This window comes from Girardinichthys multiradiatus, chromosome 20, assembly GCF_021462225.1.
Source record: "Girardinichthys multiradiatus isolate DD_20200921_A chromosome 20, DD_fGirMul_XY1, whole genome shotgun sequence".
Classification (NCBI taxonomy): Eukaryota; Metazoa; Chordata; class Actinopteri; order Cyprinodontiformes; family Goodeidae; genus Girardinichthys; species Girardinichthys multiradiatus.
In genome coordinates, this window is record NC_061812.1 from 17341904 (window position 1) to 17368419 (window position 26516).

General features: G+C 37.9%; 1 protein-coding gene across 4 annotated transcripts in view; it reads right to left on the reverse strand.

Annotated features, from left to right (window-relative positions):
• Positions 1 to 276: 276 nt before the first annotated feature.
• Positions 277 to 26516, reverse strand: part of LOC124857284 (protein phosphatase 1 regulatory subunit 1A-like) — a 47299-nt gene continuing 21059 nt past the window's right edge. Inside the window, exons 3-8 of one of the 4 annotated variants that reach the window (XM_047348490.1) lie at positions 12732 to 12769; positions 12513 to 12576; positions 10907 to 11089; positions 8698 to 8826; positions 6264 to 6347; positions 277 to 1601 (exon numbers count right to left, since the gene is read on the reverse strand). In XM_047348490.1, the coding sequence (XP_047204446.1) occupies positions 6268 to 6347; positions 8698 to 8826; positions 10907 to 11089; positions 12513 to 12576; positions 12732 to 12769 (494 nt within the window). In that variant the 3' untranslated portion in view covers positions 277 to 1601; positions 6264 to 6267. The other 3 variants (XM_047348492.1, XM_047348489.1, XM_047348491.1) reach the window with 3 other exon arrangements.

The following is a 26516-nucleotide window of genomic DNA, read 5'->3' on the forward strand; positions in this document are numbered from 1 at the left end:
AGGAGTACTTTCTATGGGAAGGAAAAGTAAATGTTAATGGATGTAGCTCCTTTAGTCGTTTCACGTAGAAAGAATGAACAGATAAACTCTGAGCCAGTTTTCAAGGTTAGAGTCTAAAGGAGCACATAGAGTTAGTCACAATACAAGCTCAGTCAATTGCCATGTCTAGGAGAGAGAAAGGGTTAAACACTGAAAGACAGGTGAGCATTAAGTTGTTGCCAGCAGAAGCTTGGACAATGCCCCTCTCCAGAAAGGTGTCACAGGTAGATACAGAGTCAGGCCAGGTGGAGCTTCTAGGAAGAGAACATAAAGTTAAAAACTGAAATAACAGCAAATAATGCAGAATTAGAGAGTAGTGTGAGAATGTAGCGAAGAGGGTGAAAGTGGTCATTAAAAGTAACTAGTTAACAGGGAAAGTAACTATTGTGTTACTTTTTCTAAGTTTAACTTTTTCTAAGGTTTCACAAGCCAGTTACATAAAGTGGAATTACAGAGACAAAGAAATAAAGAAATAAAGCTTAGCTCCTGTGGCTGTGAGCCATGACAGATGACAAGAGCTTCAAAGAATAGCTTTAGTTTATAATGCGCCCCTTATAATTGTTGGGATGTGTAACAGTGGTGTAATGCTGAAAAAACTGATTTGTTTGATTACTTGTTACTGAAAATAGTAACACGGTTAGTAACACTGTTTATTTTAACGCTGTTATTCCCATCACTGCATATCACACATGAATCGGGTTGGTGTAAAACTCAGTTGTGACGACAGGAGGTACAACAGCTACATTTTCTACTCTTCCAGCAGGAGGGGCCATAGAGCAAGAATAGACTTTGCTTTAATCTTGCCACAACTAAGGATTATTATTCATAATTTTTCCAAAAACAAGCAAAACCAGACATTGAGAAAATAACGTAAACTTCCCAATATTTAGGTAATTTGATTTAAAAACTCTGTTGATATACAGTAAAACATGTATTGTTTGGTGGTGCACTTCAACCCTTATAATAAGCATGTTCTGGTGTTCATGGTTTTCTTTTAAGAATTCAAACAATGACAATGTCTGCCAAATTTAAAGAGAACGGTAAATTGTGCACAGATCTTATTATTAAATGTTAAACATCCTTTTGTGAATTGTGTAACATAATTCAATCATGTCTTACTTATGAATAGATCTAATTACACATCAACATGAATATATGATGACCTATTTTACCTACAGATAAAACTGACCTTTGAAATTTAATATTCCATAAAAAGCATCTATATTTGTCTGCAGGGGAATCCTTTGTAACTTAAAGAGCTGCAGTGTTATAAAATGCATTAGTCCACCTTCTTCATGAAAAATGTATGTTGTTGTATGCTCTTAGAACTGAGCACGTTGAATTATTTAAGCCAAAATGCCTATTTTTAGGGTCAAATCAAAATTTACCCCAACTAAACCCATGACAAATGGTGCAGAGCTAAGTCTAACCTTACTCTTGTTTTTGACATTTGAAATGAGGAGTAGATCTCGACAAACTCATTTTGACTTTATGCTGATACCGACTGTCAAGTTGTCAGCCTTAGCCTTCAAGCATTCAGAAAGGGCTTCAGGATGAGGTTCCTGGATAAAGGTGAAAGAAGCAAAGCCCATTACCAACTTAAACATTTATTGTATCAAACAAATTTAGATAACACACATGTAAAACAGGGAGAAAAAAAACATTAGCAAATATAACTCATTTTAAGTACACTGTTACCATTCAAAAATACAACAAACATTACAGGGTTCATCATAAATACAGGGGGGATAAAAGCAACTGTTCACTGAAGTCATTTTATTTTCTGCTTCATTCCTGTTCTGTAGTTTCTTTCAATCATGGTAAATAGGATGTGAAGGTTATGGAAGGATTGTCACATAATCAACATGATAATGCCATTGCAGTGAAACAAATACCCCAGAATGTGATGAGAACTATTCAAAACGTTGTGATTGCTTCATATTTTCTTCAGCACATACAAAACTAGAGGCATATTTTACAGAGAATGCATCAATTACAATGTGTGTCCATATTTAAATGTTCAGATTGTTGAATGAAATAAAGCCACGTAAATACCTCAAATTCCGACCCTAAAAAAGTCATCACTTTACATTCAGTGCCATGCAAGAAGATGTGTATTATGGCCTGGGTTTAGATTCCCAATAAGCATTCATGTGTTAAAAATGATGGTGCAATTTGCTCAGCAGAGATGAGTTTTTCTCTGCTAATCCAAAATATGTAAATTAATCTGCAGATTTATCCCAGTGTAATGAACTCGGCTTGTCAGCCACACATTTGCAGCCTCATGGTCCGACTGCTCATAAGGTGTAGCAACATATAACTGTGTCTTTGAGGTACAATTGAACACTTATTAAATAGTCACCCTTTCAAAAATGTGAGCATTTCTGGGTTTTGATCAATTGAAGAATGCAACTCAAATGATTAATTATCAACACTTGACAGTTGTCTACTGAACAGGGAAATGGAGCCTATTCTATCTGTTACCAGGCAAGATTGAGATATACTCTGAGCAAGCTTCAAGCACTTCATAGGGTTAACACATACACAAACATACATGTACAAACTCAGGTGTTAAATTTGACAACTAACTAAAGTGAAGTATCTGTTTTGATTTTACGGCAAAAGCCTTCAGAGTCAAGACTCAAACTACATGCCGTCTTTCTATGAGGTAGGAATAATAGCAACAGCACCAGCATGTTTGCTCCCACTCACATGGTATTTGTTAGAGATGTCTCAATTTGATCCCAGGTATTGGCTCCTGAACCCAATGACAGGATTTTTAAATAATCAGTATAGAGAGTCGTTGACAAAACTCCACTCATGATGTTGGTTTAATGCCTTTGATTGTATTAGCCACACCAACAACATGTTGCGATTTGCAAGGCCAATTTTTAACGATCACTACAAATTTTCTTCTGTGCAACTTACAAAACAATTTGTGCACATTATTGTGTTTTTCAAATCTGGGTTTTTCCACTAAAAATCAAACGTTTTGGATGTTCACAGAGAGAGAGAGAGAGAGAGAGAGAGAGAGAGAGAGGCTGCAATGGGCCCATGTCTGTGTCCGGTGACTTGCTATGCCTCCTTTCTTGCACAGACAGCTCTCTGTTTAGGATACAGCTGCACACAGCACAGCTTAAACACTTTTCATTAAATTGTAGGATTGTTTGCCTAACATTATCAGCAGGAGAGAGACATACAGGGGTTGGACAATGAAACAGAAACACCTGTAATTTTAGTGTGGGAGGTTTCATGGCTAAATTGGACCAGCCTGGTAGCCAGTCTTCATTGATTGCACATTGCACCAGTAAGAGCAGAGTGTGAAAGTTCAATTAGCAGGGTAAGAGCACAGTTTTGCTCAAAATATTGAAATGCACACAACATTATGGGTGACATACCAGAGTTCAAAAGAGGACAAATTGTTGGTGCATGTCTTGCTGGCACATCTGTGACCAAGACAGCAAGTCTTTGTGATGTATCAAGAGCCACGGTATCCAGGGTAATGTCAGCATACCACCAAGAAGGACGAACCACATCCAACAGGATTAACTGTGGACGCAAGAGGAAGCTGTCTGAAAGGGATGTTCGGGTGCTAACCCGGATTGTATCCAAAAAACATAAAACCACGGCTGCCCAAATCACGGCAGAATTAAATGAGTCCACCTTTACTGTTTTCCTCACATCCGGGAGAGTTACGGTGTGGAGAAGCCCCAAAGAAGCGTACCACCCAGACTGTTGCAGAGTGAAGCATGGGGGTGGATCAGTGATGGTTTGGGCTGCCATATCATGGCATTCCCTTGGTCCAATACTTGTGCTAGATGGGCGTATCACTGCCAAGGACTACCGAACCATTCTTGAGGACCATGTGCATCCAATGGTTCAAACATTGTATCCTGAAGGCAGTGCCGTGTATCAAGATGACAATGCACCAATACACACAGCAAGACTGGTGAAAGATTGGTTTGATGAACATGAAAGTGAAGTTGAACATCTCCCATGGCCTGCACAGTCACCTGATCTAAATATTATTGAGCCACTTTGGGGTGTTTTGGAGGAGCGAGTCAGGAAATGTTTTCCTCCACCAGTATCACGTAGTGACCTGGCCACTATCCTGCAAGAAGAATGGCTTAAAATCCCTCTGACCACTGTGCAGGACTTGTATATGTCATTCCCAAGACGAATTGACGCTGTATTGGCCGCAAAAAGGAGGCCCTACACCATACTAATAAATTATTGTGGTCTAAAAGCAGGTGTTTCAGTTTCATTGTCCAACCCCTGTACATTTATTAGAAACTGTTTCTGTATGTGTCGAGTCAGATACATTTTTAGAAACAAACAATGAAGCCATGCATGTGTATGTTGAAGGGTTGTCAGAACATCAGAGTAGTTTTGTTAACCCACTTCATGCATGTTAGAGCAGCATATTGAGACTGTCCAGCTTAATCTCCTGTTTTGGACAAAATATATCTCTGTCAAGAAAAGTAAGAATCAGAAGAAGAAGAAGAAAAACTGTAGCATTTGAAATGCCAATGGTCAGTGAGTTGTAAAACTGACAATGTGTAGTGTGTTATTTTACCAAGTTTATAAGCATATGCATGAAATTCACTTTAGTAACTTCAGTAAAGTACTGGACTGGCACTCAGCATCAGCCTATTCTTAACTTGGATTGGCATCAGGACAATCCTGATCAGAAGACCTCCAGCATTTGGATATCTATTTTTGAAGTAAACACTAGTAGTATTGTATGTTGTTAAAAAGTACTTTAATGCTTTTTTCTTATTAAAATTGGTCAGCTTTACTGATTTAAGGCAACCACAACCAATTTATGAATGGAAACCAAAGTCTACAAAAAGTTGTGTTACTATATCAATGAGAAAGGAAGAGTTTAGTGATGAAAAGAGTTACTATGTTTTGGCAGCTGCTTTTGTAGTAATGAGGTGAGTGGCCCCTGGGAAGAAATTTGCAGCAAGGTTGAATGTTAATGTGCAAAGGGATCTTTCCCATTAAATGATTTAACCCAGTGTTAAGAAAAAAGTGATATAAGACAAAGATAAGGGGATGTTTATTTTCTTTAAGGTCTTCTCATTATGTCTACTTTTGTCTAAAAATTAATATTTTCTACAGTATTTAAGGGGAAAATCAATCATCATATAATTAATATGAAAACATATACTTAATCATGTACACTTTGCTGTGTAATGATTAATTATTCTGTGCACAGATATCTTCAACTTAAGCTAAAAATGTGATTTTGAAAATCCATAGTAGACAAAGTGTACAGAGTTGTTACTGCAACAGATTTGCTACAATGACTCGTGCTCTAATGACCAAAAACATTCCAGTATTCTGTTGAGTTGTTGGTTCATTTCGTTTCAGAAGCATTTATAGCTATGCTAAACAATCATTGCAGTAATGTGCATCGAATGCTTGAAACAATATTGAAAAAGAAACAAACTTTTGGGAAAAACATAATGTATGTGATGACACTTTCTGTGTAGGTGCATGTTTTGCTAAACAACTGTTACAGATGTAAGAAAAAAACTAACTTTAGAAGAAGTCGACTAACTGTAATTCTTAAATTTATTAATAATTAACCAATTATCATAGCTCAGAGTGTTCAGGCAGTTATTAATTTCAAGACTTAGAGCTGATATTATGATATAGGTGGCACATACATTAGAATATAAATGTCACTCAACACAAATGTACTAACTGCACAATTAGGGATTAAGTTTGTAATTGGGATTTAAATTCAAATCATTTCACTAGCTTCAGTTGTTGATGATGTCCTGATCAATTTTACTTATTTGAAGTAAAACTTGCAATGCAGAACTAATACTACATCTTAATTTAGTAAAACATGTCTAAAATGAAATCAAGTGCTAAGCTTGTTTTTTTCCAAATCATCAAAGGGAATATTAAGTATTGAGTATGACTATGATTGTGTTACTGAGGTATGAATCCCAGATTTATACACACAGTTGGCTAGCTTCAGATCAATGCACCAAAAATTATTTTAAAAATTGTGGTTTAGTTAGTGTCTCTTTAAAGAGAATTTATTTCACAAATAAATGTAGAAATATTTTCTCTTGCTCTTGAAGTGGTAACTTAGGCCCAGCTGCTGAGGGTGAGAGATACCCTGATGCATCTTAATCTGCACGGACAATCTTTTGTCGCTGTTTTGGGCTGACTGAGCAGACTGGACAACATTTGGCCGCACAGACCTCTTTATTTCTTTGTCTCCAGGCTGCCTTTCTTCATCTTCTTCTCTGATGTCTGATTTGCACTGGATGCTCCTGCTTTCATGTCTGAAAATACAGACAAACAATACATACTAAGAGCAGAGAAACAGAGGCATACCTGTGGTTTAAATGTCTTTAGAAGAATTCCATGAAGAATGAATAAATATATGGCAATGTATTTTATTGTCTCTTTGAGAATGTATGTTTTTTTACGTCTTTTTCTTTATATAAACATATACAGTCATCACATCATTCATTTTCAGTGCTATAGCATCAGATACATTTTTGGAAGACAGTTAATAAGGGCCTTAGTGATTTTTAAAAGATTGTTTTCCCTCTGAAGACTAGTCATGCTCAATATTTAATTCACTGTAAAGCCCAGTTCTTGTATGCCCTTTGAATACAGTGTTTTTTTATGTTTGAATGAGCAAGGGACCATGCCTCAATTAAAAAGCAATTAAAGACATTCTTATTCAAACATGCTTTTTCTTAAGTTCCTGTAACATTGCTGCAAAAACATTTGTCTTTAACTATTTGTATTAATTGGCTATTTCTCTTGTATCTAATCATATTTTATTGTTTATACTCCTTTTGTGGGGCACTTTTATCTGCAAAATGTGCTATATAAATACACTTTACTTACTTACATTTGAATAGCCCTGACAATTTCAGTCATGTTTCTAAAACAAAAATAAACAAATACAAAATAGATATGATTATTATGTGATTACGCATGACAAAGCCCATACAGCTAATCAAATGTACGAATACTGCAGCTCTACAAAGCAGAAAATCCAAAAAGTATAAAGACACATTTTTCAAAAGTGTATTTACGTTGCAAGTGCAAATAAACATTTCCACCATCCAGGTATTTGCAGTTTCAGACATCTCTGTGGGAAGTTGTTTTATGACCTTTTATGTCACAGTTCCAATTTTCCCAGGAACTGGATATTTGAATGGTAAATAGTAAATGGCCTAAACTCTTATAGGACTTTATCAAGTACCCAGAGACTCCAAAGTGCTTTACACTACAATCAGTCATTCACCCATTCATACACACCCTGACAGTGGTGAGCTACAATGTAGCCACAGCTGCCCTGGGGCAGACTGACAGAAGTGATAGAATTTGAACTGCACTTCTATTGGTTGGTGCATTTTCAACTTGATAATAGATGTTCCCATCGTTTCCTGTGTTTGAACCTAATTAAATTAAATTGTAAGAAAGGTTTCACTATTTACATATGATTATTCATTTCCATAATCCAACAAAATATTTAAATACCAAAAAATACAAAAACTTAAATCTAGTCTCGATTCACAAAACCAGACATTACAGATTGCAAAATGTAATAATTGATTACATAATGATGAAGCCACATTGAAAAGGTTTGTAAAAAAAACACATACAACCCTTTAATTAAAAGACCCTCTCTTATGCTACCTACAAACAAACAAGTAAACAGAGCAGGCTAGTCTTAACATGTGAGAGTCAGTCTGTAGCGATGGCATCTATGGGGCACCTGGATCCTTTCATGACAGAAAAATCAATCCTCCAGGTTTTATATATGTCTTTGTTGTAAAGGGTGCATTATTGGAACCAATCAGCATCCTTCAGTGAGACAACCTTTACTTGTAATAGTAGCAGTACTAAAAAAAGTTTGGCTTAGATCAATTTCTACTATCCATTGTATCAGATCTAAAGAATATTACTCCAGAAAAATAAATTAATATTCAATTACTTTCCTGTTTGGGTTGACAAAAGCTTACTACCTTCCTTCATAAACGTACTAGACTTACTGTTTAAAGAGCTGCTTGATTCATGTTAATTTGAAAATTCTGCATCCTTGTCAGGTATCACACAAAAGCTTTTTGCTTTTTTCCAACAACAGTTTTCCTAATGGTTTTTCTCAAGCCATCCGCAATATATGTTAGTAAGGTAGTAATAATTTAAACATGCAGACATGTTTAAAGACTGGATCACTCCACATGCCAAAAGGCCCACTGTACCTCACTTGTTCAAAGTAGCATGTATCATATTAGGTGGTTTATTTGTTTATAGTAGTAAGTTTTTTACGAGGGCTACGGATAAAAAATTCTTGAATAGTCTGGTTTTAATTTGAACAGTTTAGTCATTAGCACCTATATTCAATCTCTTGAGACTCATCTACAAGCCTCCAGCAGCTGGGTGGTTGTCTTCCTGGATATTCCAGCCAGGAAGTGTGCATCAAAACCATTTCACAGTGTAATGATTGACTAACCATGATTATATGAAACAGACCGAATCTTGTTTACCTGTTTACCTTGCATAAATACTGCGTACTTGATAAAATAGACAATGAAAATGTTCCTAAGTAAAACAAAAATGCAGATGTGGGAGGAAAAGAATTGTGTGTAAGCAAGGCTCATCCATTCCTACCAGTCTGTGCATTTTCTTTTTGGGACGAGGGATCTGCTACGCTGGCCACACTGGAACAATCGTTTTTCTCCTTGGAGAGGGGGCACTCAAGATCACTGTCAGCATCTAATAGACTCTCCCTGGAGAACTCTGCATGGAGAAGAGAAACAAATAGAAGTTGATCTGAGAAAAAGCCCAGCCACTCAACATGCTCAAGACAAAACAATATCCTGCAGCAGTGGTTTTTAAGCGATGTTAGTGAACAAAGCTGCTCCACCTTTCCTCAGTCAATGCCACCTGGCATTTACAGTTAAAGGTTATTTACTCCTCAGAACAAATTTAAACCACTGATCTTTGAGTGAATCCATACTCCACAGGACTGGCGTTAATGGTCATTGATTTGCTTTCCCAAGCTTCCTCTTTGCTCTATTCATCTAGAGTAAAAACTTAATTTAGACCTCCACTGGTGAACGCTTCATAAAGAGCCTGGTAATCTTGAAGAGCAGCTTTTCATGCTGCATGCCACACTGTGAGGTGAATTAAAATTGTATCCATTACACAATGGTACAGTATTACTGTTTCAGAAAATAAAGTCCCATCCACTCAGAATGCATTAGTCACGGGCAATTGCTGACAAGTGAGTGTGTGCTGTACGCTGCACCTGCCATTCCAATGAATAAGTTGCCCTAAGCGAGGCTATTTTTGTCACTGAAAGAAAAATAGTTCAGCTAAATGACAGTATCTACAAATCTATCTTGTTGAGAGTTTTAAGAGAAGAAATTTATGTTAATAAGTGTCTGCATAGTTAGCATACAGTCTTTGTACTTACTGTTTATAAATTAAGAAGATTTTAATCACTAAATAAACAAAGCTGCTGATTTATTTGCAAATCTCTCCTCATATAAAAGAGTTCTGTTGTGGCTTTTAAATTAAGCAATCTATCACAATTTTGTATATTTGTCCTATCATACACTTATTAGCAACTAGCATGTTAACATTTCATTTTCACAAAAAAGAAGAAATGATAAATTGTATAGCAATACTGACAGGAGTAGGGTAGATAGAAAACTACAAAACAAAGATTATTTGTCTTGTTATTTCTGCAAAGATATCCCAGTCTATAATTAGTCTAATTTGTAAAATGCTCTTTGAAATGATATGCTTCCAAATGAGAAAGCTCATCTGTATTTCTGACCTCTGAGCAGTGTTTATAAACACCAATACAAACAGGAGATACACAACGTTTCAATAGGCATTAATAAAGCAGCTGGCAATACAGTCATATTCAAATTAGAATATGCATTCCAATGAAGCTCGTTTGTCAGATTAAAAATACTTTTAGAAAATAACATACTTTGGTATTAAACATAATTTTTATTAAACCCATATTTCTGTATAAAAAATTTGTTTTTTTATTGGTCTGATGTAATATTCTAATCCTAAATGTGTTTTCATTAGTTGTAAGTGTGAAATCATCATAATTAACAGAAATAAAGGCGTGTAATCAGCAGTCTGTCTGTCATTAATCTATATAATGTGTTTCACCTAGTGAAATAAGTTAGTGAAAAAAGGAACTTAATGATATTCCAATTAATTGAATATGACTGCAAGTCTCAATCATGACTTCTAGGTTTATGTAAAAACTTTGATTTTATTAATTAATTTATTTATTTATTTTGGTCCTAAACTTTGTAGAGTAAAAGTGAAACTAACAAGGAGGTGTTCATAATTTACTGTATAAATGACTGCTGCTTCCAGCCTCTTTCATGTGTCCAAGCAAAGAACTGGCGAAGCGACCCGTTAAACCAATTGCAGCTTCGCAAGCTATTGTAGCTTCATCATTGGAATAGGTTTGGTGAAAAAAAAAAGATTTTCTGTCTATTGATTTTCTTGCAAAAATGTAGGTATACAAATAACGTGAACTTCTTAATATTTAATGTTAACAATTATAATAGAAGGACTATCTTGGAGAAAATATTTATTCTCACTATCATTTTTTGATTCTGCCTACATCTGCTAAACTCTCAAGGAAAAGTGACATGTCCACGTAGAAAATTTAACTCAGTTAACTCAGTGCAAAACACACATTAACCAAGAAATGGGGACATTACATGACCAAGATATGTTAACGCACTGAATATGCAGTTAGGTTTTGAATTAACGTATGCTGTTCAACAAACAGCCACTAGCAAACAGTAAATAATACATATTTTCTTGGTTTTTAACTTACCTTCCATTTGACAGCGCAATTTTTCAAAGGCCTCTGCAGTGGCCTCGTCATCATGTGGGAGTTCCTCACCAGTGGGAACGGAGTCGGGGCTGGGCCGGTCAGACAGACAGCTCTCTGAGGAGCACTCGTCTCCAGCTCCCTGCTGCTGCCTGTACAGGTGATGTTCTACAAGAAACTGCAGCTCTGTGAGAAGGGAGAGAAGAAAAGAAATTAACAAGAGAAAAGAGGAGTTATTAAATACCAAACAAGATAAAGAGGTGTGAGGATGAAACGTCTGTTGGAGGAAAATAAATAAAGAAAAGAATTCATCTACCAAAAGCTAGGAGCCGTTGATATCCAATTAACCACCAAAAACACTTCAATATTAACAAAAATAATTTTTTAAGCTCTTTTTTCACCTCCTTTCATAATTTAACACTTTTAAACTAAAGCACACTAATTATCACTTAATTTTTGCAGAGCATCAAACCACAGCTCCAACAAATTATTAAACACATAAAAAAACAATTATCTCCCAAAATGCTTATTTGTTGATTTAATGAGAAGTATTCTCACTTTGACTGCATATTTCCCTCCAACTATTTACATCCCTGAGAACTGTGTAGTTATAATAGCCTATTTATTAATGTGACCTAAAAACCTTTTAAGCTGAAACATTTGTCTATTGTTTTCTTAGTTTTATGTTTGCTCCACTGATTGCATTTAATGAAAATTCCAAAAAAAAACAATATGCTTCTTCTCATGTAGACAACATTTTTAAGTCAAAGCGTAACTAGTGAAAGCTAGATAAACCTAAAAAATTAAAATGAGATGCAATGATGACTTATTTTTTTGTTCATGTTACTTATAATGTTTGAATTAAAATATTGTAATTTATAAGTAGTTTTATATCCATTCATAACATATATTTTGAGTAAAAAAAACAAAAACAAAATTCAAATTGTGGGGAACAAAATACTTTAAAGTACAACTTGACAGTACAGTCATTAATAAAAATGTTTAATGCTATATTCATGTGTGACTGCACTGGTGATCTGTCCAAGGTATACCCCACCTCACGCCCAATGGATGGATGGATGGATGGATGGATGGATGATAAATTAATGTATTCCTGCACTCCTGCACTGTATGCTCTAAAACATTATCAGCTTTCAGACAAACTCCAAAAGGCAGATATAGTGGACCTATTCAAACATTCTACTTCTGGTAACGCATCCGTATTAGCAAAATTTAGCAGATTTTGCAGGAGGGAAATAACAGCATATATTCACATTTTTTCCTTAAGAAACTGATTTCAGCTTGTTCATTGTGCTTTAGAATAAAAGTGAACAAAAGAGGAAGTAAAGCTTATGTAAAATATCAAACTTAAGTTACTTCACAAAATACATTGATACCTTAGCGGAAGGTTAGCTTTTCAAGAAATAGAACTGACTGTGAAAATATAAAAGGGCTTTGTGTTTTACAGAATTAACATTTTGTGTATTTTTTGGAATGGAAAGGAACCTGTTCTATATTGACAGCAAAGTGATGGGGATTATGGGCAGTTAAGGTGTGTTTTTTAACATGGTTTGTCGCCACCACACAGTTTACATATATTGCAGTGTACCTTTCATTGTCGGTGTCCCCTTTTGTCCTTTTCTTCGTTGTCGAGGGGAGTTCAACAGGGCAGCCTGGAAAATATCAACACTACATAATGAGCTAAGCAGAAAGCACAAGGATGGGATTTAGATGAAACTCAATTTAACTAAAACAACACAGTTCATGGAATTTTATTCTAGAATCATATTTAAGTGAAACTGTGTTTCGGAGAGCATGATTGAATTACCTTATACAACTGGTTTGGGAGCCGATCTTCATCTATTTCTGCCACAAAGCAAACAATCAGTTTAGTTCTGGACACAGTGAAGCAGAAAAAAACAAAATAACTGCAACAAAAAAGTATGAGTGCTTTCATAGCTGAGTCTATGTTTTCTGTGCACTGTGTTTGTGGATGGAGCACTGCTGTGCATCCAAACAGAGCAGAAAGGAGAACAGAGAAGGTGACATCTAGCATCATGCCCTGTTATCTAATAAAGGGCTTGATTTTTACCCAGGGCTGAGCCCCACATTGGAAATGCTGTCAATTACACTGCACAATATTTAAACTCAAATTTAGTTTAGTTTTGTCCCTTTTGAACTATGAAATGCAATGTCTCAGCTGGGTCAGCCTTTTGGTTAATTTTGTTTAACATGTTTTCATATTTTGGTGCAAAAAGGTAACTGTCCACTATGCTAACTGGAGGATTATTGCAAATACTGTAGAATTTGTGAAATGAGAAAAAACAAAAGGTTATATAGTGTTTTTCCTTTAAATTATGTCTTATGACTATATTTCAGATTATTTGAAAACATTGTCACCTTCTACCAATGCTCTCCTGACCATAAACAGCCTAACACGAAGTATTCACCAAGTAGTGTGAAAACCTTTCTGACAGAGAAAACGTACCGGTGAGACAGACATCTTGCTTCATTTACAAGTTATAGGCTTGTCCACAGCCTTCTCCTAATTCTTCTCTCGCTCCCGTCAGAGTCCAACAGATAATACATACATTAACACACGTAACCTGATGTCTATTTATTGTTAGACTGATATCACTGTTGAACCTTTCTGTAGCAACCTGTGACAAAAGTTTCTACTAAAATTTTATAACTTTAAGCCCACGCAGTGTGACTGCTTCCTCACCTTAAAACTGCTACTTTACGTAAATGCTCTGCTGTTTACATTTCTGTTTCTTCTTAAAATCAAAAGGAAGGCTCAACTGTAAAGCTCAAAGGAGCTTTGCTAGGTGAAGCTAGAAAGATTTATTATGTAGAACATAAACAACCACTGCATGGAAGGAGCCATACATGTTAGAATAAAACAGCTGACTTGGATACAGTAAAACGTCCTAATAATATTGAGTATTTTGAATTTACATCCAAATCTATGTTTTACAGCCTTGTAACTTTTTTCTAGAACACCACCTAGTTGCCTGGCAACCGATGCATCCCTTGGTACTGCAAATGATGTGTGTCTGTAAGTGAGTGTGCATGTTTTCCAACTTGCATATAATATTCCTACTTAAAAGTATGCTGTGTTCAAAGTGCCATTGGTGTGCTTGTTTCTCCATTCCTTGGTTTCTCTCATTTGCTTTATGCATCAAATGAAAAGTGAATGAAAAACCTTCTTAAATGAAATACAATTCATTTGAATGATAATTAATGTGTGTCTTTCTTTCTTTATAGGAATAAATCCAATTCAGTCTTATTTTTAGTGTTTTGAAGGAGTTTGAATTAATCTCAGATAAATTCCAGAAAATGGACCAGTCAAGTAAACCTTTAAGTTAAATCAGAGTTTTGCACATGTTCTACAACTATAAAATTGAACATATTTCTCAACAAAGGCAATAAAATTGCCAAGCAACATAAAAGGACCATGTCTACTCCTTTCCTTTAATTTGAAGTTATATATTTTCTGTATGATGCTTCTGCTCTTGTTTGAGGTTCTTATTAGACAGCAACTGGCTTTGAACGTCATTTCAATCTCAGATTTTGGAAAAATGCAAATCCCTTTCCATTTTTTTTAGCAGTTTTCAAGTATTTTAATTAATCTGAGACCTGCTGAGAACCAAATGAGACATTGTTGCGGGTGAAGATGAGCTGCCTTCATCATCAAAACACGAAAAAACACAACATAGTGGGAGCTGTACAATTTAAAAAATATACTCTGATGTTGCACTGCAGATGCACTCACACTGGAGCCAAATGGACAAAGTTTAATTGTCAAAATCACAGTACATTAACTTAAATTGTTTGAACAACAAGAAGTTCTGGTTTGGTTTTTAACGGAAAGGGACACAACAATTTGAGTCAAGACAAGAGTCAAGTTTGGCATTCACGCCGTTGATTATTAGACTGTCTCGTCACTGCGTGCAGCCCATCTGTGCTGCAGAATGAGGAAAAAAGCCAATAAAAATGCTTTTCTGGCAGTGATGAGTCTATTATTGCAACTCTCAGCTGACTGAAACAAAACAAAACAGAAAAAGGCTCGCAACCAAGCCTCCTCATTTTTATAGTGTTCAAACTAACCTCTCAAACTGCTTTTAGTTTAAAGTTGCTCAGTAGCTAAGAAAATGATGACAAATTATACAAAATTCAAAACAAAATAAAAATAAATGTCTTATCGATTTTTTTTTCTTCTCTGTTTTATGTTTTTTGCACATTTATATAGAAGTGGCTTCTTTCTTTTCATCATAAAGGCTGCTTCGTGCCTCCTTTGCTTTCACTTTGTCTTTAAACAAAAGAACCGCCAAATGTGCAATCTCACATGCAATGTGATGTAATCTCAACCAAATAAATGAGAGCAATGATAAATAATTTTACAATAAAAATAGAAATGTCATGGTTTTTCTCACCTCTGCATGCCTTCCTGCATATATGATTTACATATTTATTTATTTTCTTTCTCAAACCTACTAAATTGTTACTCTTTATTTTCTAATTCTTGATCTAATTGAATCTTTGCTCTACTGATATTCTGCATGCAGCTTGGGCAGTATTTGTGAAATGTATTTCTAATCTGTCATTTCTTTTGTCATGTGTCTCAATACGTTTAAACATATATACAAGCACCAAGAAAAGGTGAATGCTTCTCCTGTTGGGACCCAGCCATGGATTTCAACATTAAACTCCAGTACAAACTTTTCTGGAACTTTCTAAATAAATTACATTTAACTGACTTCCAGCAACTGAGGGAAGGGGGGTAACAGCGGACTTCCCATGATGCCACTGCCCGCATAAAACCCCCACTTTTCCCACAAGTCTTTCTCTTCCACTGTTCCTCTTTGCGGGACCAGGATCGGAGAGGCAGCGCGCTAATGTCTCTTTGCTGGCAAACAGACATAAACTCTTCAACTGGGTCCAAGGATGTCAAACGATCATCGATCATATGCAAAGCCTGCAGAAGCAAATTGTCCCAGAGAAGTTCCCTACAAAGAAGCGGTCTCTACGAAGCCGAGCGGAGCGGTCTCCCAGTCTGGAATGAAGACAGCAGAGACCGCATCATCGTGGTTACGGTAACATGCAATGTGGTTGGCGGACAGAACGGCCATCTTTCATCCACAGATACTGAGGTTAGCTAGCAGCTAACCGTTTGTTCACAGACCGGCCGACAGAACAGCCGCCACTCCCCACAGCTAAGGAGGTTAGCTGTAGCTAACCGTTTAAAGACTGTGGACGTTTCTTCAAACTTCGCCGCCTTGGACAATGTTCCTCACCACAGTTCATGAGGTTAAGTGTTTGGGCAGAATAATATAGAAAGATTTAGTTTGAAATGATCTAAACATTTTTCATTTTATGAAGTTTGGTTTTGTTTGTGTTGAACTCAGCTATCTTGGTGCTAGCAGAATATCTGCAGCACACGTGTTCAGGTTGTGTTCTGTGTTTGTGTGTTTTTAAAGTTAAGACAAACTTTATTAAAGTGTGATTTTAAACAGAAGATTGATCATAACGCGCCGGCGCGCTTATGCATTTTAACCCTTTTATTAACCGAGGTATTTTAAAGGTGTGTGTTTGATTTTGGTGCTAAGCTATCAGCTTCTTTGTTAGCTTCAACTGCTAACCGGTAAGGACACATGCTTGCTGCCAAATAATATTTACCCAGAAAGGTTAGTTTTCAATCCAGTAAATAATGTGTCCCTAACATCATTTTACTAAATTTAATAACTAAGTAAACACCATTAAGCCCCATTTCTCCAGAAAGATTTGGCTCTTTTCCAAAATACGTCCTTAGATGTTTTACCATTCCCTTAATAATATTTCTTTAAATATTATTTTAATAAATAAAGGCAGCTAATTAGACACCGTTGAGAAATTATCATCCAGAAGGTTGGTTTTATTCAGCAGATCATTCTTAAAACATTATTTTATTAAAATAATATTTTACCTGATCTTGCATTGTGAATGGTTGTCTAAAGGTATGCTGATTATTGCCTAAGTTGGTTCCAAGACTAACTTAACTTCACTTCCAGATTCTTCAAGATAATCCGTGGTTCTCAAACATAAACATTGCATGGTAATGTTGCATCACTCTTCGGTCATGGTTTCAACCATCTTTAATCAAATTGTTTATATTGTACACAGCCCATTAGTCTTGTTATGATTCTGGCACGTCTGCTCTACCCTGTCTCCCTGGCTGCAGTCAGCAGATTAGATGCACCTGGTGGCTGCTGCAGTGTAGTGCAATCTGTGGAATGCCAAGCACCTGTGTCTTCCCTGATTTATACTGACTCTGACCAGCAGATGGTGCCAGATTTTTGAAAGCCATTCTTGTGAGTAGAGATCCAGCGTTCCTTCCTGTCTGATCATTGTTCTTGACCTTGCCTTGCCATTTGGATTTATGCCTCTGCCTGCTCCCTGTCGGACTATTTGGATTTTGGTTGTCGACCTTGTTTCCTGCATCTGGTTTATGCCTCTGCCTGCCCCTTGCCTGACGCCTCTTGTCCCGATCGTTGACCCTGTTTTGGTCCTTGGATTATTGAGCCAGCCTAGCCCTCGGATTATTCAACCTGGAGTCACTTCTTACCTGTGCTGTGGAGATTACCGCCTGCCGCCCACTGAGGTTTCCCCTCTGGGTTTCAAGTTCCACTCAAGACAAAAGCAGGTTAGTGTCTTTTCTGATCCCTGCAAAATCTGGAGAGACTACAAGTCACTAATCCCTCTTTCTGCCTCAGTGATTCCTGGAAGCTGTGAGGAGTGTTACCTGTGTGACGTTTTCCTGTGGCTGAATAAACCTTTTAAACTTTCAGTACTGTGTCTGGCTGAATCTTGGGTCCTCCTTTTTCTGATTCATAGCAAGTCTTCCCTATTCTTTAATTCTGCTTGGTAGTTTAGTTGGATTGTTTTAGCATAGTAAAGAGTTTGTTGATTGAAATATGTTTGACTTTGAGTTGACTTATTTTTGTTAAATTCTTGTATTTTAAGAAATTGTGTGAAGTCATTCCATATATGTGCAGAGTTTTGCTGTTCAATAATGTCAGAGCTCGTCTCACACCTTTTTATTTTGTCCTAATACCATCGCCTTACTGGGCTGGTATTCACAGGACAACCCTTAACAAATTGAAATATTATTTGATAAAATATGAATATTAAATATTAAATTATATTCTCAGATTCATAATCCCAACACTCCTTTACAGACTTAAATACGCCTAAAACCATATATTTATACCACATAAAAAGACAGGAAACATTTATTTTCCTCATTGTCTGACATTAAATCACAGGTTTTTTGCAGGTTCAGGTCAGCAAAGTTTACACAATTAATTGCCAAATGCCATAGAATAATGAGAGGAGGAATTATATTTTTATTTCTTAAAAATAAAAGGTTTGTATATATGAGGATTTCTATATTTTTAAAGCAGTTTTGGGAAAGGCCTAAAGATGATGTCATGTCTTAGTAAAATTTTAAGGTGTAATTTACAACATCTGAGGATGCAACACCTCAAACATATTGCTTCCTTGTGCGACATCATGGAAAAATCAGCCAAGGTAACAGGGAGAGAACTGGACCCCCACAAGTCTGGTTCCCTCCTGGGGTAGGATTTCATGAAACCCGTTCATCTGTTCGAACAATTATGCACAAGTGTAAACATCATACTATTCATGTTTTGCTGCAAAATGTGCATATCATCTCAGAAACAAAATCAAGACCTTGTTAAGATGCTGTCTGAAGCTGGTAAGAGAATATCACAAACCACAGTGAAACAAGTCCTGTACCAACAAGAACCACTGAAAGGCCACTCAGCATGAAAGAAGCTATTACTATACAGGCAATATATGCAGATTACATTTTGCAAATGCAATCGGAGACAAAGAAATAGATATTTAGAAACATGCTGTAGTCTAATAAACTTCAAGTGTTTGGCTTTAACCACCATTGTTACATTTGGAAGAAAAAGCATGAAGCACCATGAACACCATCCTAACTCTAAAGAATGTGTGGGGCAGAATCATGTTTTGTGGGTATTTTGCAGCAAGAGGAGCTAGTGCTCTTCACAACATAGACAGGATCATGATGAAAGAACATTATGTAGAAATACTGAAATAATATCTCAAGACATCAGCCAGGAAGTTAAAGCTTGGGAACAAATTAGTCTTTTAAATGGAAAATGACCCTACGTACAACTCCATATTCATATCAAAGTGGATTGAGAACAACATAGAAAATGGTTTGGAGGTCAGTGGCAGTCCTTGCATGTAAGCTGTCATTCATTGCTGCTTCCATGACACAACCATTTATAGAAATGCTTCCAATTTGTAAGTTGTTTCATCAAATTTTCCAATTGAGTAGCTATAGGTTGAGTCCAACCAAGAAAAAAAAAAAAAATCAGCAGCAAGCTAAGTCACACGGGAACGAACCTTTGAAAACCGTACTGGAAAGCCATATTCCCATTATTTATTTTTTCTTCTTTGCCTTGTGGTATCTCCTAACTGGTAACATAAAGCCAGTATAGCCATATTTACTCCCTGACATTACTTAGGTATCAAAAATGTAATACCTTTAATACTTCCTAAATTAAACGGGAGGATGGTTGTGCCAGTTTTGAATTCCTTCTGATTTACAGCAGGAATAATTAGATTTCACTAATAAATTTTCAAGTCAGCACTCCTTCCACTTTTATGACACTCTCTTCATTTGATATCAGCCAAGTTACGTGTCTCATCAAGAATCAGTGAACACAAAATCCCCCAAATTCTATGGTCTGCCCTAAAGAAATCTAAATCACCCTCCGTCTTACAATGATCCTTCTTCATTATTTTACCCAAAGTGTGTATCTTAGTTGTCTCTGCTCCTCTGGTGTGCTTCTGGGGTTCAAACCAAGCAAAGCAATCTGTAGCACATTTAATAATGTAGAGATCTATCTGATGTGGGGCACACCATTACTGCACCAGTGCAGCTCTTCTTTCTCATCATCATATCTGTTCTGCCCCATCCCCCTCATCCTATTTGGCATAAGCTTTTACTCTCACACACAAAAGAATACAAAGCTGATCACAATGGCTGTGATATTGTTTGTCCGGGTCTGATTGAGTGTATCTTTGCATCAGCTTGACTCAGCCCATCTCATTATCTCAGTTTTCTATTTTTTTAATCGTTAGTCTGAGCTAATCAAGAAAGTCACACAGCAGCATGTCAAGGAAAATAAAACTTCTTTAACTGTTTGTAGCAATTAGGAATGATTATGGATAACATTAATGTAAGGGTTTAAATAACTGTAATGGGAGGTTTTAACAAAATATTTAACAATAATATTTTTAAACTATTTTAAACAACCTCATAGGCTTTAAGAGATGGTGGATGTCTACAGAAACAATGAAATTAAATATAAATATGCAAATAACAGATACAATGATTCATTCAAGACATGGAAGTGAAATAAAGGCCTAAATTAAAGTAGATGGAATTAAAGTACCTTATGTATGTATGCATGTATGTATGTATGTATGTGCATTTGCATGCATTTGCAAAAAGACTGACAGCTTTACTTGTTTTAATTTATGTATGTATGTATGTATGTATGTGCATTTGCATGCATTTGCAAAAAGACTGACAGCTTTACTTGCACTCATGACCAGCAAGTGAGCTAATCCAGCTAAAATGTTTACATTGAAACCAAAAGAAACAGAAAGAAATTAAACACAAACGTTTCAGTGGAGATGATCTAAGAGGAGAATAGCCAAGTTTGAAAACCTGAAAACCATAAATATGCTCTACAATAGTTTAAGCTGCAACTATTATTATGCTGACAAGAATTATAATGCTAGGACATTAGATAGTGAAAAAGTGTTTGCTGCCTTACAGATTTCTACTGTTTTTGTTTTTTTCACACTTAAATATCTCAGATGACAAAACAAATTTGAATATTGGATAAAGATCGCCTGAGTTAATACAAAAAGCAGTTTATATGCTGGCTAAGACTGAAGTTAAAAATGTTATGTTGATTACTAATTCTGGAGATACTTAAAAGTAGGGGAAGCTGCAGGGTGAGATGTATGCAAGAACCACAACTGATCACACCTCCTCCACATAAAGTCATTCATTCAGTTTGTCAGTATTCGGCCCACCATCCTTAGTTCATTGACACATTATCTATTGAGTTACTCTGAGTTGTTAACCTTTCTGTCTGTCTTTATTTTCGCTTATATATATTGGTTTTGTGAACTCTTTTTATGTAATTGTATTATTTTTTTTCTTCATGTATTGGAGTATTTTATCAACAAACCGACTGATGATTTTATATCTGCTGGAAAAATTGTGAAATAAATCCAGAAAAAAGCATACTAACAGTATTCTCCTTTATCAGTCTGTTAGCTCAATGACTCATCACCTCATCTTCATTCATACCAAAGAATACCAGCATGTTTCCTCACCAGGAGAAAATTATTCTCTCTGCTTTCATCCTTTAAATCTGCATTGGGTCACTTTACATTTACATAAAAACACATTCCCAAATCAGCAAAGGCAGAGAAGAAAACAGGGACTCGGTGGATGACTCATACAGCAAGAAAACTCCTCAGAGGTTCACTGTTATGTTTGATCATTGAGATCCCATGAGAGGACTCATAGCTGTGTTTATTGCTATAATGCAACAGGAAGATTCATTTTGTGGTTACTAGAGATGAGATGCAGAATCTCAGCAGTAAAAATGAAAAGGATAAATCTTTTTTTCCCCTCTCGCCATTTGTGCATGAAATTGTGGTATGTTTGAAGACAACACCTTGGAGTAATGAATGCAACTAGGTTGCAAATGTCTATGCCTCCAGTTTTTATTCATTTACCGGTGACATAACAAAACTTCAATTGTATTACTTCAAACTATAATCTTATTTTTAAAGGTAAGCATGAGGTTCCCAGCCTAAACACAACCAAGTCAGTTTGTAACATGTTCTGGTGTTTATGAGTTGTTAATCCATCCATCCATCCATCCATCCATCCATCCATTGTCTTCCGTTTATCTGGGGTCAGATCACAGGGGCAGCAGCCTAAGCAGAGAGACTCAGACTTCCCTCTCCCCAGGATTAGGGTTTGGGTTCCCTAACCCTAACCCCAGCACGTCCGGCGAAATCTCAAGGCGTTCTCGGTGCCAGCTGAGAAACATAGTCCTCCAGCATGTCCTGGGTCTTCCTCTGGGCCTCCTCCCGATGCCCGAGCCACCTCAACAGGCTCCTCTCGACATGGAGAAGCAGCGGCTCTACTCTGAGTCCTTCCCGGATGACCGAGCTTCTCACCCTATCTCTAAGAAAGAGCCCAGACACCCTCTGGAGGAAACTCATTTCGGCCGCTTGTACCCATGATCTCGTTTTTTCGGTCATGACCCAAAGCTCATGACCATAGATGAGGGTAGGAACGTAGATCAACCGGTAAATCGAGAGCTTTACTTTTTGACTTAGCTCTCTCTTCACCACGACAGAGCGGTACAGTGCCCAAATCACTGCTGACGCAGCACCGATCCGTCTATCAATCTCCCGCTCCATTTTTCCCTCAATCATGAACAAGACCCCAAGATACTTGAACTCCTTCACTTGAGGCAGGACCTCCCCCCTGGACTCTACCCTTTTCCAGCTCAAGACCATGGCCCCAGACTTGGAGGCACTGATTCTCATCCTGGCCGCTTCACACTCGGCTGCGAACTGCTCCAGTGAGAGCTATAGATCACGAGCTGACGAAGCCAATAATACCACATCATCTGCAAAAAGCAGAGACACAATCCTACGGCCACCATAATGGATCCCCTCAAAACCTTGGCTAAGCCTAGAAATTCTGTCCATAAAAGTTATAAACAGAATCGGTGACAAAGGGCAACCTTGGCGGAGTCCAACCCTCACCGGAAACGAGTCTGACCTACTGTCGGCAATGTGGACCAAGCTCTGACACTGGTCATACAGGGACCTAACAGCCCGTATCAAAGGGCCTGGTACCCCATACTCCCGCAGTACCCCCCACAGGATTCCCCGAGGGACACGGTCGAACGCCTTCTCCAAGTCCACAAAGCACATGTAGACTAGTTGGGCAAACCCCCATGCACCCTCCAGGACCCTGCTGAGGGTGTAGAACTGGTCCAGTGTTCCATGGCCAGGACGAAAACCACACTGCTCTTCCTGAATCCGAGGTTCAACTATCCGACGGACCCTCCTTTCCAGAACCCCTGAATAGACCTTACCAGGGAGGCTTAAGAGTGTGACTCCCCTATAGTTGGAACACACTCTACGGTCCCCCTTTTTGAATAAGGGGACCACTACATAGGTCTGCCAATCCAATGGAACTGCCCCCGATGTCCACACGATGCTGCAGGCCAACACAACCTTACAACATCCAGAGCCTTAATGAACTCCGGGCGAATCTCATCCACCCCCAGGGCCTTACCACCGAGGAACATTTTAATCACCTCGGTGAGATTCGAGAGCCCCGGTGACCTCGGCACCAGGGCTCTCCAATCTGTGGTGCTGAGGTCTCCAAACCTCAGCACCAGAGATTGGAGAGCCTGCCGTAAGATCCCCAGCCTCCGTTTCCCCAGTGGAAGACATGCTCGTGGGATTGAGGAGGTCTTTAAAGTACTCTGCCCATCAACCCACAATGTCCCAAGTTGAGGTCAACAGCACAACCTCCCCACTGTAAACAATGTTGGTGGTGTACCCCCCAGAGAAGCCAGATGGTGGACCAGAATCGCCTCGAAGCCGTACGGAAGCAGTTTTCCTCTCCGAACTCCTCCTACACCTGAGATTTTAACTCAGCAACCACCCAAGCAGAATGCCGCTTGGACTGCCGGTACCCATCAGCTGCCTCCAGAGTCCCACAGGCCAAAAAGACCTGATAGTACTCCTTCAGCCTGACAGCATCCCTCACCGCCGCGGGTTTCAGGATTCCCGCTGTGACAGGCGCCAACAACCTTGCGACGACAGCTCCGGGAAGCCGCCTCGGCAATGGAGGCACGGAACATGGCCCACTCGGACTCAATGTCCCCCACCTGCCCCTGAACGTGTTTGAAGCTCTCCCAGATGTCGGAGTTGAAGCTTTGACTCATGGGAGACTCCACCAGGCGTTCCCAGCATACCCTCAAGATTTGTTTGCCAGGTCTGACCGGCATCCTGCCCCACTATCGGAGCCAGCTCACCACCAGGTAGTCGTCAGTAGAAAGCTCCGCTCCCCTCTTCACCCGAGTGTCCAAGACATGCGGCCACAGATCAGATGACACAACCTCTCTACCTTGCACACCACCTCAGGCTCCTTCCCCACCAGAGAGGTGACATTCCACGCCCCAAGAGCCAGCTTCTGCAGCTGAGGATCAGACCGCCAAGGTCTCCGCCTTCTGCCACCCACCTATACCACATTGCACCCGACCCCTTTGGCCCCTCCCACGGATGGTGAGCCTATCGGAAAGGGGACCCACGTTTCCTCTTTGGGCTTTGCCCAGCCGGGCTCCGTAGTTGAAAGCCTGACCACGAGGCGCTCACCAGCGTGCCCCATCTCCAGGTCTGGCTCCTGAGAGGGGCCCCGGTGACCAGCGTCCGGGTGAGGGAACACGGTTTTAATTTATGGTAATCATCATAAGGGGTATGTGGGCGGCGCTTTGTCTGATCCCTCACCTAGGACCTGTTTGCCTTGTGTGGCCCTACCAGGAGCATAAAGCCCCTGACAACATAGTTCCTAGGATCATTGGGACACTCAAACCCCTGCACCATGATAAGGTGGCAGTCCAGGGAGGGGTTCTTAAGACAATTAAATAGAACACAGTTTGCTTTGAGTCAAAATGTGAAAATCTAAGAATATTATTAACAATATAGATATGGCATTCTAAATGTTAAAGGTAATAGCAGTAAGATTAGAGAAAGAATAAAGAAGAATAAAGAAGTTGGGTTTGTTTTCAAAAGGCTAGAAAGAGAAGACCTTTGCTGTTTGAAAAGGACATTTTGGAGCATTAAATCTGAAAAAATACAAGTCTTTCAACAAAGGATTAGGCCAAAAATAATTCAAGAAAACATCCATGCGTCCATTGTCATTGTCAAAAAACTGACACCATGGAGGAGTTAAGATTTTACCATACCATCCAACATACCAACTAGTTAAGTGCTTTAAAACAGCCACAGTTGAGACACGCACATTGCCACATAAGATAAACATGTTTAAAAAAAAAAAAAAAAAAACATAAGAACGTGAAAGATTAAACACAATAAAACCAATTATAACAAATCAGTTTAAAGTAAGTATCTCTGAGATTGAAAGCCAAACAAAAAAAATGGGTTGTGAGACAAGTTTTAAAAGCAGACATTGAATGAACCTCCCTAATGTGCAGGGGTAGGTTATTCCACAGTTGAGGAGCATCAGTAGAGAAGGCCCTGCCCCCTCTGATCTTCCTCCTAGACCTTGATGCCTCCAGGAGCTGCTGTTTGGCTAACTTGAGGGACCACTTTTGGCTTACTTTGAAGTCACTTACTCTACAGTTATTGCCCAAATTATTGATCCCCCTGGCAGATTTAGCCCGATTCAACCCAGAAATTTGTATCAGGATGGGAAATAAGACAGACATCTCTCAAAAATGTGAAAGGTGTATCAGTTTTGAACAACAAAAAATATCTGTTTTTGTTTATATCTTAAAAAATGGCATTACAGCAATCAAACCCGTCTTATAATGTCTGCCCAGCTTTTTGCATGTTTCCAATGGTAGTTTGACAATTAATATTTGAAGATGAGCTCATATTTTTTCTAACTAAAAGGCCGGCTTGCCATCACCTAATCTTTAGCTTCCTTCACATATTGAAGTCAGGACAATGGCTAACCCACTCAAAAACGTTATTATTGTTTCTTGTCATAAGAAACAAGTCAGTAAAATTAGGATTACTTTTTACCTAAATCTGTCAGAGGTACGAATCTTTTTCTACATATACAGTCCAACAGGTTGTAATTTTATTGGAATTATTCTAGATTCTTGACCTGAACTGAGACAGGGCGATGATCCTCAGTATATCTATTTATATACAACTTCCAGCATAACCTTAAGTTTTTTACAAAGCTGAATTTCTCCACATGGATATGAGTGATTAACAGTACAAAATCATATCTTAAACACTGAAAGTAAAAGTTTTTAATCTAATTCATTCTCTATTTAACTCATTTCAGGACCTGAACAAAAGTAATTCTTTAATGAGACTGGAACCTTTGAGTACTGAAAAGACTTTATTCACATTGTTGTGTCATAAAAAAGCAAAAACTGAACGGTTGCTGGTCATGTCGCCCCTTTGCAGAAGTGTCAATAGATACCTGCTAGGGGGATGTTTCATACTAACTTTGATAACTATTGATTTAACATAAAATGTATTTTCCGTTTACTGTAAGGAAATGTGTTTGTGACCATTAAATATTATCTGTCAGCAGGACTTATCTTACTTTGATCAGGGCCATAACCTCTGGTATTTCATAAAGGTCAACTGGTCCTAATCAGGATCAGAACGACAATCAATGGAAAGAAAGTGTTACAGAAAAATTTTGAATCTAATGAAATTATAGGTTTGATTATTTTATTGATTCTTTATCTAC